The 16,328-nt window shown below is 44.8% G+C and overlaps 2 protein-coding genes across 11 annotated transcripts in view; one reads left to right on the top strand and one right to left on the bottom strand.

Annotated features, from left to right (window-relative positions):
• Nucleotides 1-16,328, bottom strand: part of otofa (otoferlin a) — a 121,096-nt gene that overhangs the window by 21,449 nt on the left and 83,319 nt on the right. The gene's annotated exons all lie outside the window — the stretch shown is intronic.
• On the top strand, nucleotides 303-14,783 carry fndc1 (fibronectin type III domain containing 1). 5 transcript variants are annotated; one of them, XM_061270626.1, is made up of 21 exons: nucleotides 303-454; nucleotides 2,290-2,472; nucleotides 2,818-2,886; nucleotides 3,314-3,556; nucleotides 3,712-3,807; nucleotides 3,887-4,004; nucleotides 4,074-4,261; nucleotides 4,555-4,662; nucleotides 4,756-4,944; nucleotides 5,021-7,246; nucleotides 7,343-7,446; nucleotides 7,514-7,625; nucleotides 7,693-8,025; nucleotides 8,639-8,821; nucleotides 10,281-10,517; nucleotides 11,340-11,448; nucleotides 13,194-13,273; nucleotides 13,427-13,456; nucleotides 13,678-13,839; nucleotides 14,010-14,132; nucleotides 14,357-14,783. In XM_061270626.1, the coding sequence occupies exons 1-21, from the start codon at nucleotides 382-384 to the stop codon at nucleotides 14,470-14,472; spliced, it is 5,082 nt and encodes a 1,693-aa protein (XP_061126610.1). In that variant the 5' UTR covers nucleotides 303-381; the 3' UTR covers nucleotides 14,473-14,783. The 5 variants fall into 5 exon arrangements, with proteins under 5 accessions (XP_061126610.1, XP_061126609.1, XP_061126611.1 ...); XM_061270625.1 differs by having other exon boundaries at nucleotides 3,884-4,004; XM_061270627.1 differs by lacking the exons at nucleotides 303-454; nucleotides 2,290-2,472; nucleotides 2,818-2,886 and having other exon boundaries at nucleotides 3,416-3,556; nucleotides 3,662-3,807.

Below are 16,328 nucleotides of genomic sequence, written 5' to 3'. Positions count from 1 at the left end.
TTGGTCTAATTTCGTAAACTATTATTATAATAAAAATGGGTCATTTTTCTCATATTTTATATACTATTCTTTGATTTACAATATATTTAAATAGTGGCGTTTGTAAAACGTGGCTTAACTCGCCATCTAGTGGACAAAAAACGCAATTCCCTTCGCTCCCAGTTTGATCCAAGTAGTGGATCGAGCTCAGGTGGCATCTATAAAACGGAGCATATCACCATCAAGTGGCACCAAACATCTCTAAAGTTTAACAAGCGTGTGAGCCGCGCCCCCCTCCCCAGCCCAATGTGGAGACTTGGGAGGAGGAGGGTCATTGAGTCCCAGCCCCTTGGCTCCTTCTCGGTTGCTGCGCCTCTGCTGCAACTGTGCGCCACACGCAGCATGGCTCTGTGCGCAAGTCGGACGCTCCTGGCCTTCTTTGTGGCTTTCTGCACACCTGGATGCGGGTGGACAGGTAATGCTGATTTCTACCAATCCCATGTACCAAGAATGTTCTGTCGTAATATTACTTCTGCTTAGCGGCAATGAAAGCTTGGAGAAAAAGGGTGCAGAGTAGGTGTGGTTGGGGTGGCTTGATGCTGAGTCCATTACTCTTCAATATTGTTTTGGATTTTTTTTTACGAGGGGAAAAAATATCAATTTTGTGAATTTGTTGTCTGTCATTATCGTTATTTTTTAAATTTTATAAGGCTTTGTCATTAAGTTTAGAAATGACGTTAACATAGTGGGGTGTGCATGCTTGTTTTTATTTAGTTTTTTGTACTAGAATAAAATGTAATTGCTCATCCACTACACTAGGTGGCAGTGAAGGTTTCATTGTCTGCATACTGATAGCAAAAATGATGTTACAAATGTTTGTTTTTTTTAGGTACATATGGGCATATATTTACCGTACGGACAGTCCAGAAATGTTGCCAATTCATAATTTATTTCCTTAAATTCCACTTTCCTGGAACTTTCCAAATGCTTTGGTGCCTACAGTCTAATATGATTCAGTGCGAAAACATCCTTGAAATTATCGTCGTAACAACAGTCATGCGAAAATAAATCTCCAAAGCAGCAGACTTGGAAAAGTGACCAAGGGAACATTTTTCCAAGTTTACATTCCTCTTCACTCCTCAGCAGCCCTCCTTTTTTTTTTTTTTTTTTGGTTGGGTCCATTTAGTTTCTTACTGACGAATCACTTTGGGGAGCTCCTTAATGCAATCACAGATCAGTTACACGCCTCCCCCCCCCCGAGCATTTTTTACAGTAGTTGTTAATGGAGATGTGAGTGCTCCTCATTTACTTTCTCTATTCACATGTCATCGGGTTGTCAGCGTCATATTTATCAAGTTATTTTGTGGACTGCTGGGTGTATCGGGACGCCTTGGCAACAGGAGAACAGAGGCGTAGTGTATTTGGGTCATGTCAGCTCACCTCCTTGCGGAAAGCGGGAGAGTAAGTGAGACGGAGAAGAGTGAGTGAGTTGGGGGAGAGGCGATCATGTCCTTGCAAGCCAGTGGAATTTAATTTCCCTGCCCCTCTTAACATGCTGGAATTCTGCAGGAGCTTTCTCAAGAGACTTTTCCACAATGAGGAATTTTTAGCGCCTTTTATTGCGTTTTGACGGAGAAAAATTGAAATGATCTCAATGATCTCCAAGCACCTGCGCCTCGACTGGCCAAATGCCAAATGCCAGCAGCGACACGTCTTGTGTCATGATGTCACGTCAGGGCAACGCTCCAAAATATTCCGTCTGAGCCACAAATAATGCACACCTGTCACCGCAGCGATGAGGTCATTAAACCGCTAAGCTAAGTTCAAACATTAATTTTGGAAGGCTTTAAAAGAGAAAATAAAATGAATCTGCGTCAAATCCTTGGAATTCTACAGATCATGTTTTAAGTCATTAGGAAAAGACAAGCCCAAGTTGGTTGATCTGCAAGAGGGAGGGCTGCGCCGCTGTGGGAGTGGTTGCAGATGTATTTTATTTTTCATTTGGGTTCATTTGGGGTCAGGAGTGAGGGAAGACCGACAGGTAGACACTCAAATGGCAGATCACGGGTGGGCCTAGCTAGTGAGGGGTTGTTAAGTTGAATTATTAGGGTCAAGGGTACGGTTGTTGGGGTCGTGCAGCCGGGTCGGCGTTTGGGATTTTTTTCTGGCAAGGTGAGAGGTGCTCTCGTAAAAAGCTCACCATGGTGTTTCCAAAGTTTTGACATGCCTGCTTTGACCCGAGGGATCTCGTCTCCTCGCGGCTCCGTCTCTGTCAACTAAAATTGCACGCATGGCTGATTTGTATTGCAGCGGAGAAGCCCTTGCGGACACATAATGGCAAAGCGACTTCGTTGGTCAAAAGCCTGAGGGAGAGCTGGGAGCCTTCCATCCATCTGGACGGAAGGCCGGTGGAGCGCTTTAACAGGCCATTGAGGACTCATCGCTACACCCGAGTGGGCAAGGAGAGTCGGGCTCCCTTAGTGGAGGATGTCGGTAAGACCCCCACGCTCACACACACACACACCTTGTGTTATTTCTTCGGCAGCGTCGTAAATAACACGCAGCGCTAGCCTTCGCTTCATAAATGTGTCTGGCCAGCTACTGTTGGAAACATCAAAGACACATTTGTTTTGACTTATTACGAGCAAGCCAGCAGAAGGAGAAGGCGGAGTGGAATAGATTTCAGGAAAATAAAACACAAAGTTGTGATGGAAAAGGAAAGTGATGATGACTCCCAAAAGTTAGATTCATTGAAGGAAAAAAAGAAAAATTGATTAGTGAATAGCGAGGTGGGAGTCCACTGTATATAATTTTCCAAATCTATATTTTTATTTTTAGATCCTGAATGGGTAAAGCTTGATGGCTTTGCTGTGCTGAGCAACGCACCAGTCAGCAACACATCAACAGGTAAAAGTAACCTTTAGCCATATTATTGACTTGGCGCCTTGGGGGAGCAGATTTAGCACCATATCACTCGTAGGCTTATTCCGATTTCTGCATGAACCGAAAATGCACTATAACCTTGACAAGCCAAGCGAGACCCAGTGGGAAGATGGTACTTGACCTCCAAGTTTCGGACATGCTGAGAAGGATGCAAAACTCAAGGTTATCGATCACGCAGTGTCCCATTTTTACTTCCCCTTTGAAATGCAAGACACCCCTCCGGGGGCTTCGAATAGAACTCATTGACCTCGAGTGCATTTTTTTTCAAGTCAAAGCCAAGTTCAGGCAGGTGAGCGGAAAAGCAGACCGTTTCTTTGAGAGAACTCCCTTCCTTGAGCCTTCCAGGCTGTTCCATATATTTCATATTTCTCATATTTGTTTTCTGTCACAGGCGCAGTTAGGTTAACATACCCTGCGGCGAGAAATCAGACAGCGTTGAAGCGTGCTGTTCGGGTGAACAGAACAACACACCGCCAAAGTGCTTCTAGCCCCAGGACCTACAGGAGGAGGGCCCCTCAGTCTTCCACCGGTCCCCGACAACCCGGGAGGAGCTTCGCAAGAACATCTTCACTGGCGAGAAGACACCACACCAAGCCTCAGTCTGACCAGAGGAACCGTAACTCGCAGAAATTAAGTAAGAAACTGTTTCATAGCAGAGTATTAGGTGAGGGATTTAGCTACATGTAGAATTCAGCGACAGGAGTATAATGAGTGCATTTTTTTGGTTCCGTTTTTTTAGTGTCATTCGTGTAAACCCTGGTCGTGCCTGGTATCCTTCTCTATTCATAGCATCTGAGTCCGTTCATGTGGTGTCACTGCAGGCACAGAACTCCCAAGGCCAGAGAGCTCCTGCAAACGATGCAGCAACAAAATCGATCGCTCCAGGTAGGTTGCGCTGATTGGTCATCATTCTCACCGCCGTTGATTTGAATCCATTTTTTTTTTCCCGTCATGCCCTAAGCAGAGCCGCCTGAATACGAGGCGAAAGACATCAGTGTCAGGGTCATGTCTGCAAAATCCGTCCTCATCTCCTGGGTTGACCCTGCTGTGGAAATGGGAAAGATCGAATCCGGGGAATTCAGGTGAAGAATAAACCAAAAATCTCGCAATTAAAAAAAATCGAAACTTAAGCTCCGTCTGTCTCGTTGAAGATCCTACACTGTCCGGTACCGGGAGAAGGGTGAATCAGCCCGCTGGGAGTACAAAGAGAGCAACCAGAGGAGAGTGATGGTAGACACCCTGTCTGCTGATAGCATGTACGAATTTGCCGTCAAAATCTCTCAAGGAGAAAATGATGGCAAGTGGAGTGTATCCGTCTATCAGAGGACCCCCGAGTCAGGTAGGAGCACGCTGAAGAATTCCCGATGAGCTTATTCTTGGCTTTCAACGTCGGCTGGAGCACGTATCGGACAAAAAGTTGATTTACTGCAATGTCGGCATTTCCTCCCTGCTGAGTTTTCCGTCAACTTCCATGCATGATGTCAAAAGAAAGCAAACGATATATAGCGGCAATATTTTCCTTCGTTTAAAGAACCCTGGTCCATTTTATGGCTTCAAGTGCTTCAAGCAACCTTTTTCCTCATGTCTGTTGTTGCCCTTGTGTTACTCATTTTTTCTCTCCTCACTTGTAAGCACCATCTGGCCCACCGGAGAACTTTGAAGTCAAACCGCTACGGGGTAAAGGGACTGCTGTGACGGCCACTTGGGATCCTCCTGAGGAGACCAATGGGAGGATACGAGGTAGAAGCAGATAGTCTAAAACCTACTGCAATGCCCAAGATCTTTAGCTCCCGAGTTCCAAGATGTGTCTTCATAGCAGTTGTCTCCACACAGAGTACATCCTGTCTTATGCTCCTGCATTGAAGCCATTTGGGATGAAAAGTACGACGTACCGAGGCAGCACCACCTCAGCGACGATAGACGGTCTAACACCTGGAGATCGGTACATCTTCAAAATCAAAGCCACCAACCGGAGGGGACAAGGGCCACTAAGCAAGGCCTTCAGCGTTGTCATGCCAGGATGTAAGAATGACTCAACGTGGATAGTATTCCAGTGTTTACATCATAAATTGAAGGTCCATTCTTTCCCTTCTACTAGCCAGCAGTGCCGTCTCTTCAAGGACCAAGGACAGCCAGAGGACTAGCTACAAGCCTTCCAAAAACGACGCCACCAATGACAAATCAGAGCTCCAATCAACGGAGGCACCAGAAGAAGAAGCGACCGAAGCCGCTCAGCCACGCAACTCTGCACCCGTCAGTAGACGGGTGCGCCCACTTTCTCAGACACGCTCTTATCACAGCATCATGTCCTCAGTAAGAGGCGGAGTCAGGAATGGAGTAAACAAAGGCAGAACCTCAGCTCGGGAGGATGAGGAGGAGGATGAAGATGATGAGGGAATACCTACAACCTCCTCTCCGGAAGAAGCCACGACAACCATGGAGTCTGAACCTGAGACAAAAGAGCCATATAATGATGTTTCCTCTGAATCTGAGGATGACATTTATAGTGAAGTGGATGAAGCTCCAACTCCCGAGACCCCCAGCCTGAAAGTTTTTACACTCTCCCCAACGAAACCCTCGTCTGTTTATCCGCAGCAAAGAAAACCCACAAAGCTCAGGCTCCATCAAAAAGGAGGCACCTCTTCCTCATTGCCATTGCTTCCAAAATCATCTTCTTCACCTTCGACCACAGCCCTGCGTAATACCCAATCAGAGGACATAAGAAAGGACACAGCGTCCACACACCTTCAGAGCAAAGACATGTCCAATGATCCTCGAGGCAAAGGATCTGTATCATCCGGCCGGACCAATGGATCTGGCTTTGGTGGACGAAACGGTTATGGCCGTAGGAACCTAGGAATTCCTTTTCGAGGAAATTCAACCAGAACGCTCAACGGTTACAGACCGGGTATTACTTCACAGTCACGTTCTCACAATCAGATCACATTGCAGTCCACCTTACCGGAGCAGTCCGTCAATGAAGCGGCAGTTGGGTCATCTTCGGAAGGAAGGATCGACGGCAAAACGATATCATCGACGACGGAGAAATCGGAAATCGCTTCATCCGCCCCATCAAATGGCGCTGGAGCTTCAGATACAAACACCAGAAGCATTTTAACTTCGCATCAACCAATAGCAACTTCAAACCGGGATTCACAGAGCTCTTTACAGAACATAGAAAAGTCAAATCCATCACCAGAACATGCGTCAACAAATGAGGGAATACTTCACCAGAGCAATTTCAAAAACACAGGGGAACCCAAAGTTGAAGAACCTACTACAAGCTACAAAGAAGATCCCAGGGAAGAGGAGAAAAAGAAAAGCGAGGAGAGTCCTTCTAATAAAACAACTCGTATCAGAGTTAGTCCTTCCCTTGCGGAGAGATTTAAGTTCCTAACCAGGGCGGGTTCAGGAACAAGAGTCCCATTTTCCAGACATGGTGGCAGGACTCCTTGGAGTAGATCTGCATCCTCAACAGGAGCCAGCAGACCCATTCTGCAGGGGACACCCAGTAGGGACTCAGGTACTGCAGGAGGCTCCTCGATTCAGGAGACGAGTGAAAACCCAACTGCCACGTCTCGTGACTCACTAAAAAACGATGACCTGGGCGGGAGTTCTTACAAACCCTCACTGACTGACAGAAATTCCGAACATAGCAACTCAAGGTATCCAACTCCACCAGCTCCTTCACCCTCTTCAAACTCTGGCCTATCTATAAACGTGAAATCAAGCGACGATGCTAATAACGATTATGATAAAAAGGACTATCTTGATAAGAGAGAAAACAGTGGGATCAATAGAAATGTTGCAAAACCCGCAGTGGACCAAACGAATCCAGCCACAACACCAACCGAAGCAAACGGAAACACGGAGGACAATGAGAGTGTAGCTACAAGAGACAACCCTTCGAGGACTAGCTCATCGCCCGTGGTCCCTCCGTCTTACCGCCGTCCTAATATTGGCATGAATGGGAGGATACGCTCTCCTCATCTTGGAACCAGACTGTTTGGTGGATCCAGGCTTCCTAGCAGATCACAATCAACACACAATTCTAGACTGGGTTCTTCAACAACATCTGATTCATCTTCATCATCCACCCACTCTTCTTTGAATCGACTCAGACCAATGTTTACGTCAGATCGCAACGCAAGCAGAATCTCGACTCCAACGAGGACTGGGGGGATCACAGAGGGTCGATTCCAGTCGATATCGTTGTCACCATCTTCACCTCGAGACGGCTTTAGAAGCCAGGGGGGCAGAAGTCGCTATCCTACCCTCAGAGGCAAAACACCCAATGGAGCTGCTATAGCCGCCAATGGAAATGGTAAAGTCAAATGGTAAAATGCATGAAATAGTTTGGAGACGTCACACGGCAACTCGTGAGTAAGACAATGATTGTGTAAATCTTCTCATCATCTAGGTCAAAATGGACAACCGCATCTGGATAAAGACTCCTCAGACATTCATGGAACGAGCAAGTCTGTTGGGCAAAGGCTTATTACTGGACCTGACGGAAACAAATGGGTAAGATTCCAGGACTAGACATGATCTTAATTATTCCAACATCTAACATCCATTGCGGTTGATTAAGTTGGTAGATCTGGAGTTGGGGATCCTTATGAACCAGGATGGAAAAGTCCTCCAGGACTCCCAGGGCCAACCAAAGAGAGTCGTACTTGGCGAGGATGGACGCACCATTTTTGGTATTACAGCGGTTTTAGAACACACTCATCAGGTTCAGTGTATAACGACTCCTTTCTTTCTAACTAGACCATCTGGGAAGCCCCCTGCTGAACCAGGAAGGCATGGCTTTGTTTGGTCACGGCCGAGATAGTCGCCCAGTGGTCAACCCCAAAGAGAAGATCCTTATGGTTGGAGGAAAACCGCTGCTTGGCTTGGACTTGCCTCACCTCAGGACCACCACTACCACCACCACCAGAGCTCCAACCACTACACCGGAACCCACCACCGTAGAATGGACTACGGCGGAGTCCACCACTGAAGATCCATTCCCGACATGTCCACCAGGAACCTTCGCCAAAATGGATGAAGATGGGGATCTAATGGTTGACTCGGAAGGAATATTAAACTGTTACTCAGAAGGTGAGTCTTGTGAATACAAACGAATATGATATATATAACCTTGATATTGGTTCTCTCTTCCGATATTTGATGAATTGAGTCTTGGGATTTTGGATCCGCATGGATAAAGTGAGCCAAACACAAGTTGTTTTGGCCGCTGTGAGTCGTTCACTGCAGGTGTTTGGCTGTCTAAAGAACAACGCTGCAAATGAGCGCCATTTGATATTTCCCCTCTCTTATGACAAGATTTGCTTTTGCTTCGAACATTATGGGCAGATAATGCACAGTTTGAAGCGCTTATGACAAAACATTTTCCGGTACTGCATGATAAGAAGCTATAAAACTGGCCTGTTGAAACAATCCTTCACACATTTTCCATCCTTATGTGTTTGTTGACTAGATTCGAATACACATACACACGCATTCTGAGAAAGTGGGCAGTAAACACACACGACACGTCAATAACGATTGTTTTGCTTGAAGAAAATGGATTGCGTTCAAAATGATCTCATCCAAGCTGCCCGCTAATGACTCCATTGTGTTTGACATACTTCACGGTGGACGTTATAAAGGATCCAGTGTGTTGTGTACAAATCACTTCTTAGCAAATACTCATAAATACTTTTGTCGCTAGATGACTTTGTACTCCAGACTACGCCGCCTCCGCCTACTACGACGGCACCGCCGACAACCACAAGCACCGTCGCCACCACAACCACCGTCGCCACCACCACAACAGAGATGCCGACTCCAGACACCAGAACCGGCCGAGGTCCTTTAGCAGAGTTTGACGAAAGTGGGAAGAGGCGATTTACAGGTAATTTATAAAGTTAATGTTTGACGCTCAGTCAACGTTGGCCCTCCTGATAAAACTCATTTAAAGACTCTATGACCAAAGTTGAACATGGATTAACGATTCATGCAATCAAATCCAGCCAAATGAATGTTGATCCAAATAACATAAGCCTTTATTTAGGCCTCTTGGAGCAATCCAAATATGAAAAGTGTGTTGGCATAAGCATTGTAATCCCCCAAACTGGACTTTTACCCAAAACAAAACAATCGCCCTGAATCACAGCTACACTGATCTGAACTAATTCTTTGGTTATTTCCTGTTTGTGGTCTCACCTTGGTGCTATTGTTTCGGTCTCATTTGGTTTTAATGAGCCAAATCCTGCTAGTCATAACACAATTGAAATATTTTGGTATATTTGCGATTATTTATATAGACGAAACTTGGAAATTTGACTTAGCTCAACGATGGATTAGACCGGTCGATTACAGCATGCAATTTTCTGCCAGAAGACAGATTTGCTTTTATCGGCCTTATCGTGGAGATTTATGAGGGCTCTCATTTGCTCCAAAATCAACATTTGTTCTTTTGGACATTGTTTATTTTGGTCAGTAACGTGACCACCTCCTTTCACATGGCGCCATCTGAAAGTTATTAAAAACGGGCACCGAACCGAGGAAAAGTGAACAACTAACAAAACGAGTCACATTTGTTCTCTTAAGCTAACATTATCTCGAGTTATTTGTTCTACGGCCAACGATCAGACAAACATGAAACGAAGAGTCTTAGCTTGTCATTCTTATAACTTGCGTAAATCCCCTTTACGATTGCGTCCACGTCGACAGAGTGAATTGTGTTGGATGAGTCGGATGTCTCGACATATTTTATCTTGTATCTGAACTCTGCTGCGAGACTTTTCCCAGTCATATTTTATCCGCGTTGGAGTCTCACATGCCAGATATGTTTGGATTACAAGCGGAGGATGCGGAGTCTCAAAAGGGAGGGTTCCGTAACGAAGATGAGGAAACTGCAGGATCGCAACGAAAAACAAGAAAAAATGAAACTGTTATCATTGTAATTAGAAGTGGTAAACTGTCCCATACACACACACAGAGCGAGAGCTGCGGAATGTCGACACTGACACGTGGAAGACTCTCGGCCCAATCATCTGCAGAGGTGGGAACGGGTCCAGCCTCATGCGGTTGCTTCCAAATCCCAGTTAAACTCGGAATTCACAGCTGTAGGTCCAGCTGGCCTTCTCCGAAACTCAGAAAACAAAGAGGCGAAGGCGGAGGCGACGGAAGGACTTGGTTTAAGATCATATAAGTCAAAACTCGAGTTTGGTTTCAAAAGGAGTGAAAAGGATCTGTTTCCAAGATCCAAGGTTTTCCTGACATTATTTTCCTTTTGAAATATAAATATCAGCGACTATGATTTTGTATGAATGGCATCATTCATTGCTGAATTTCCATCTGCCCATCAGCACCGTATGTGAACTACATCCAAAAGGACCCGGGATCTCCGTGCTCCCTGACGGAGGCTCTGGAATACCTCCAAGTTGACATCCTGGAAGATCTGATCAAGAAGGACACTCGCGTCTCCAATCAAAAGCAGCCTCCCAAAAATAAACCCCATAATCTCACCGTGGTCGCCATGGAGGGCTGCCACTCGTTCATCATCCTGGACTGGGGCCGTCCATTGAAGGATGACATGGTTTCAGGTAAGAGAACAAAATGGCCGCCTAACAAAATGGCTTCTTGTGCTCTTAAGCTTTATCAGTTTGTTGGAATTTCTCAGTCTACTCCGTTTCTCAGGGGAAACAAAAAAGCCCGTGACGCACGGTGGTTAAAATAATTTAAGATCAGGAGCTTGTGTGTGAAAAATGCGGGACTATCAGAGGCAAGGTTTTAAGAGTCGCAGAATGTTTGATTTGGCAGACACACACGAGCCCCTTCTTGTGTTGTGGGACGGGCCGCCGTCTTTTGATGTGGAAAACAGATAGTCTCTCCAGTGCCCCATTTTTTTTTTCTTTTTGGTATTTTCTTTTCAGCCCTTAGCGTTTCCTTCCCGCTGGTGTGAATCATTTGCTTTACTTTCAACTTAGTATAAGATGAAATGATCATCTGTTGCAGTATTTAGGATATTTTTCTGAAGCTTTTTTTTTTTGGTCAATTTCTTTTGGAATGTTCCATTCATAGTTGAAGTAGGGAACGACAGAGGAGGGTAGATTAAAACTATTCCCCGCTGTCAACAGTCAGCTGCGTTGATGTGGCGCCAATAAAAATATAAAAAAAAGTCTCAAAATTCAACAGGTCGGGTTTGATGTGCTGCCATATGTTGTTTCGATAAAGCTTTAGAGGGAATTCCTCCAGGGTGCGCGACCTCCAGGTCACGTACCGGATTGGAGTCTTTTCACTGCATGACTGCAGGAGTGACGTGAAGAAGAAAACAGGAAATGGCTGGATTAAAGCCAACCCCGAAAAGCTATTTTTGTAACGGTAGACCTAAGTGGACTCATTGAAATTCTGTTTTGGGCTTACAGGCTACATGGTGTACAGTGCTTCGTACGATGACGTGCTCAACAATCGATGGTCCTCAAAGGTATCCAACGGGACTCATCTGGCTGTGGAGAATCTCAAACCCAACTCCAGGTAACAATCACTTTGTTTTTGTAGCACCAGGCTTCAAACAAAATGCCCGACTTTTCCAAAAACACACACACCTGCAATATTCGGTGAGTCATGTTTTGTTGAAGCCGTCCAAAATGCGGCCCAAACAATAATAACGTCGTAAAACCGATCCGTTTTGAACTCCATGAGATCAAGCCCCAGTAAAAATGGCCAACTTCTTGTTTTCCAAGTAAGAGAACATCTTGTCTAAATTGATCAAGTCTGGTATGAAGTGGAACAGCCTCTGGTGTTCTTTCTTGGCTCTGCTGGATTTTGGACTGTTAGGACACCATCTCACCGTGACACAACACCTAAAATATTCCCATACTTCTTTGTATATTCATTTATATGGCACTGATTTGTTTGTCTTTATGAGGGGATGCAGCTTGATGATGAAGCTTCCTGATCATCCAAACATCTGACTCAATTTGGAGTCAACGGTGGCATGTGGAGAAATATGTTTGGAATACTCATCACAAACATGTCATCAGCTGATGAAATCCATTTGCACGAGGCTAAACAACGCTTGTCTCACATTAAGAAGTAGCACGTCAATGTAGGACACTTATTCTTCTCCTTTTTTTCAAGTCGGGTCAAAATGACCCGTCGATGCGGATTTCGACACGATAAAGCACAGGTGTTTCGTCTACGGCCTGCCGAGAGCCCAACGGAGCACCTGCTGAAGAAGTCAAACAATGGAGCTGTGTTTCAAGTGTCAACTTCTCCGAAAGTTCGTCTAGCTCCTCCCTAGCAACCAGCGTGTATCCAAGCTGGCATGTCTGACTTGGTTACAGTTACTCATGGGACCACTGCTGTGGGACACTCTTGGCATTTCCCAAAACTTGAGGCCCCTTCTGCTTTCCAGACACGCACACGCACACTATACGTCGCTGCTCTAATGCGGATAGATTTCCACAAGGTGTTCTGCTCGTTAGATGAACAAAATATGGAGCATAAGTCGTTTAGAACCTCGACAGCTGACGAAATAGGGCGGACGAAAACGGTTGGTGAAGAATTGCAGTTTTATCAGAACCGGATCGTGAAAAGAAGACCAGAACTCTCGTCACAGTTTCCACCATTTTTGGAAACGGTTTCTCGTTAGCAAACAGATCAAATGGAGGAGAAATATAAATCATTTGAGTTATTTTGGAATAATAGAGGTTGAATCAAGCCACTCCATTTCAAACTACAAGAGATCATTCATGGCTCTTTTTCCAAATATTTTCGAGTAAGTTCCTTTGTTTTTGTATTCTGCTTGCGATTCTTTTTCCACCCCGCTCCAATTTGGCTTTTCATGACATCACCGCTCTCTGCATCTGCTTTTTCTTTCCTCCTCTTTCTCGCTTCGGTGCTGTATATTTCGGTCACTGTTGTTATGTGGCTCCGGTGATTGGAACCAGGCCTGGCGGTTGCAGGCTCCCAAAACGATCCGAGGGCCAACTCGCGTGAATGGACTCCTGCACAAACAAATCCTCCGTGAAGTTGTGATACTTCCAGTAAGTTGCCTTGCTATCATCTAATCGACGCTTGTCCCTTGAGCATATTTCCTACCTTCAAAGTGATCTGCTCCACTTTGAATCCCCACCAATAGGAAACGGGCCTCGAGTCTCGAATGGGGCTGACCAAAGTCGTCTGTTCTAGTCATTAGCATTTGCTTCACTTTTGCAGAGCCACAACAGAATGACACTAAAAGCCCTCATGAGTTGTGCTTTTTTGTTTTCTTTCAGGTACTACTTCAAAGTCCAGGCCAAGAATGTGTTTGGGTTGGGACCCGTCAGCGATACGCTCACCTATGTCACCGAATCAGGTGAGCAACGGGGCAGCATAAAAATGTCATGACGGGGTTATTTATTCTGCCACAAATAAAAATCGTCTGACTGACCTCAAGGAGGCCATCGCAGGCTACCAGATGTGTTTATCTATCAGGTGAAAACATTAACCTCCGTGTTTTTCCTTTCAGACGATCCTCTTCTCATTGAAAGACCGCCTGGTGAGTCTATACATTATTTTGACTCGTGTCCTACGAAAACTTCAATGAGTCCGGTCCAATTAGTTTTTGACATCCTAGTAAGTCAATCTTAAAACAAAATGACCACGACATACCTCGTCGAAATCAAAAAAGCAATACCTCTAGAATGGAGCCCTGAGGGACGCCAGATGTTGCTACAGTTATATTTAATCTTTTTTTGGGGGGGTATATTTTTGTTTCAGGCGGAGAGCCAATTTGGATCCCTTTCTCCTTCCGCTACAACTCGGCCCACAGTTCCTGTAAAGGCAGTCAGTACGTCAAGCGGACGTGGTACCGGAAGTTTGTGGGCGTGGTTTTGTGCAACTCTCTGCGATACAAGATCTTCATGGGAGACGGTCTTAGAGGTATGTTTGAATCCACATTTTGTATTGAATACCCTACTTTAATCTTTTCAGGTCAAAACAATGGTGCTGGTTCGTTTATTGTCTATTATGCATCACAGATGTTAGTTTCCACGCTAAGTCTCAAACTAAGTGAAGATGATCTGTATAAACAAAAGCGTTTCATCCTGCAGAGCCTTTCTACAGTATCGGAGACACGGTGGGAGAAGGAGAAGATCATTGTCAGTTTGTGGACTCGCACAGGGACGGCAGGACTGGGCCCGCGTATCTCTCTCTTACTCTGCCTTCAGCTCAAGGTAAACATGAGCTCATCGTTGGGCTTCTTTTGAATTTCAAACAGGCGGGATTGGCTCGATTTTTTATTTTTTTTTTGGCTTGGACTGGTTGCGACTAGTTACGCGCAATTATCTACATTGCCCTTTGGGAGTTTGTGATGACTGATGTTTAACGGGGAGCAATTCAATGACGTTGAGGACGCGGTGCTAATTCTATATCGCCCCCCCCCCCCCCTCCCCTCTAGGATATTATCGTGCCTACAGACAGGAGCCGGTCACATTTGGAGTGATTGGCAGAAGAACATCCCATCCTTTCGTGGGCTGGTATGAATGTGGGGTGCCCATCCCTGGAAAGTGGTAGGAGGAGGGGGAGGGGGGGGGGGCACTGTTACAAAGGGCAACCAATCAGTCGCCCCGCCAACTAAAACAGAGACTTTTGCTCGCCGCAACTAAAAGACACCACTTTTAATCAAATGAACATAATGCTTTGACGCAAGCCCTGTGTATTTTTTTAATTTTTTTTTTTTACATAAAGCAGTCTGTATATGAGGGAAGAAAAGGCATGAGCTTTGTAAAATTCTTGTCAAGCAAGCACCCAAGCAGCAGGTCCATATGCAATCTTATTTAAGGAACATGCATAATAGGCAATAAACTGAAGTCTGTTGAGTTTCAGTCTGAAATCTGACTTTTTTTTTTTTTTTTTTTTTATCATTTACTTCCATCGGAATCTTTCAAAGCATTACCACGTATGTTTTTAAATGTATGCAGATGAAGAATAAAGGAGCTCAGCAGGCGCCCTCGGAAAGCGCAGCGATGAAAAGAGCCGGATCATTTCATCATCCCAGACACGTTTTATTAGTCAATCAGCGCTTGATCAAGGTTTTTGTTTTCGAGTTCCAATCGATCCAATGGGAGACTTGAGTCATAACATTATTTTCGGCCAACTGGAGCAGTTAAAACACTACTAAATATCCAAAAAGAACATATTGAGCACAGATGCAGGTGAGCCGGGGTCGGAATTTTAATGGTGAGGAATTAAAAAAATAATAATAATAATTAATTGTTGCGGAATCGAAATCTTTTTTTATTGGAGTGCAACCGTCTCGCCAGACAAATCTTCTCAATATGTTTACGATCAAATCTTTGATCATGGATTTTCACATCCAACGGTCACTTTTTATGACTCGCAGTGTCGAAAGGGGAAAAAATACTTTGCCCGTGATGTGTCGGCTGGAAAACGAGTGGAAAAGCCTGCGCCGTATTTGTCGCCGATTGAATCGTTACGTCATGAGATTCATTTGCAGCTCACGTTGGGCTGCTTCCAACGAGCAGCTGTTGCTTTCAAATAGGCGGCGGTAGCCACCGGCCGCCGCGTTCATCTTCCACCAGAAGAAAAGGCCTCAGGGTCCTGTCATTATAAAATGGCTAGCTCGCCAAAATACTTCATTTGTCATGAGCGCCAACTAAAGCCAAAAATGTTGATGTCATGTATATTCTATGTCGCTCCTGCCGCTGGGCAATTAAGGGAGATGAATGCTTGTTTCTGCAGTCATACTGAGCTCATTTGTCAAAATGTCTGACAGGATGTCAAATTTGAAACGGTAGGGTCAATGTCATATCATTTTATTTACCGTATTTTCCGGCCTATAAGGCGCACCGGACTATAAGGCGCACCTTCAATGAATGGCCCATTTTAAAACTTTATCCTTATATAAGGCGCACCGGACTATAAGGCGCACCATTAATTCATCATGTCAGATTTTTAATCCAAATCAAATGATTCTCCATTTTATCTTTTTTATTTCAACTTCAGACGATTCATGATTCATAGTCTTCAGCGGGCCACTTATGATTGATTTCATGACACAATGCTTTGGGCCAGTTTAAATTTAGGAATTCGGTCCATATATAAGGCGCACCGGACTATAAGGCGCACTGTTGGTTTTTGAGAAAATTTTAGGGTTTTAGGTGCGCCTTATAGGGCGGAAAATACGGTATATTTTATTATTTATTTTATACTTTTTTCTTTATATTATGCTATATATTTTTTGTATATTGATATTTAACTGTACAGTGCTCAGTGCTTTTCAAGCTATTTGATTCACTTCATTTAGCCAATCTTGCCCCCCCAAAAAAAACATCTGTTGATTAAGTCCACTAAAAGTGTCTTTAAGCCCCCCCCCCCCCTTTTTTTTTTTTCATCTCATCACGGTGGTC

This window comes from Syngnathus typhle, linkage group LG22 (genome assembly GCF_033458585.1).
Source record: "Syngnathus typhle isolate RoL2023-S1 ecotype Sweden linkage group LG22, RoL_Styp_1.0, whole genome shotgun sequence".
NCBI lineage: Eukaryota > Metazoa > Chordata > Actinopteri > Syngnathiformes > Syngnathidae > Syngnathus > Syngnathus typhle.
Note: the sequence above shows the minus strand (reverse complement) of the source record. Positions and strands in the feature narration are given on the sequence as shown.

What these genes read in the sequence shown, in the direction of transcription:
- fndc1 (XM_061270625.1), top strand. Translation starts at nt 382, where the DNA reads ATGGCTCTGTGCGCAAGTCGGACGCTCCTGGCCTTCTTTGTGGCTTTC. An exon ending in GACCAATGGGAGGATACGAG is followed by an intron (nt 4,663 to 4,755) that starts GTAGAAGCAGAT and finishes GTCTCCACACAG; the next exon opens with AGTACATCCTGTCTTATGCT. An exon ending in TACTCTGCCTTCAGCTCAAG is followed by an intron (nt 14,133 to 14,356) that starts GTAAACATGAGC and finishes CCTCCCCTCTAG; the next exon opens with GATATTATCGTGCCTACAGA.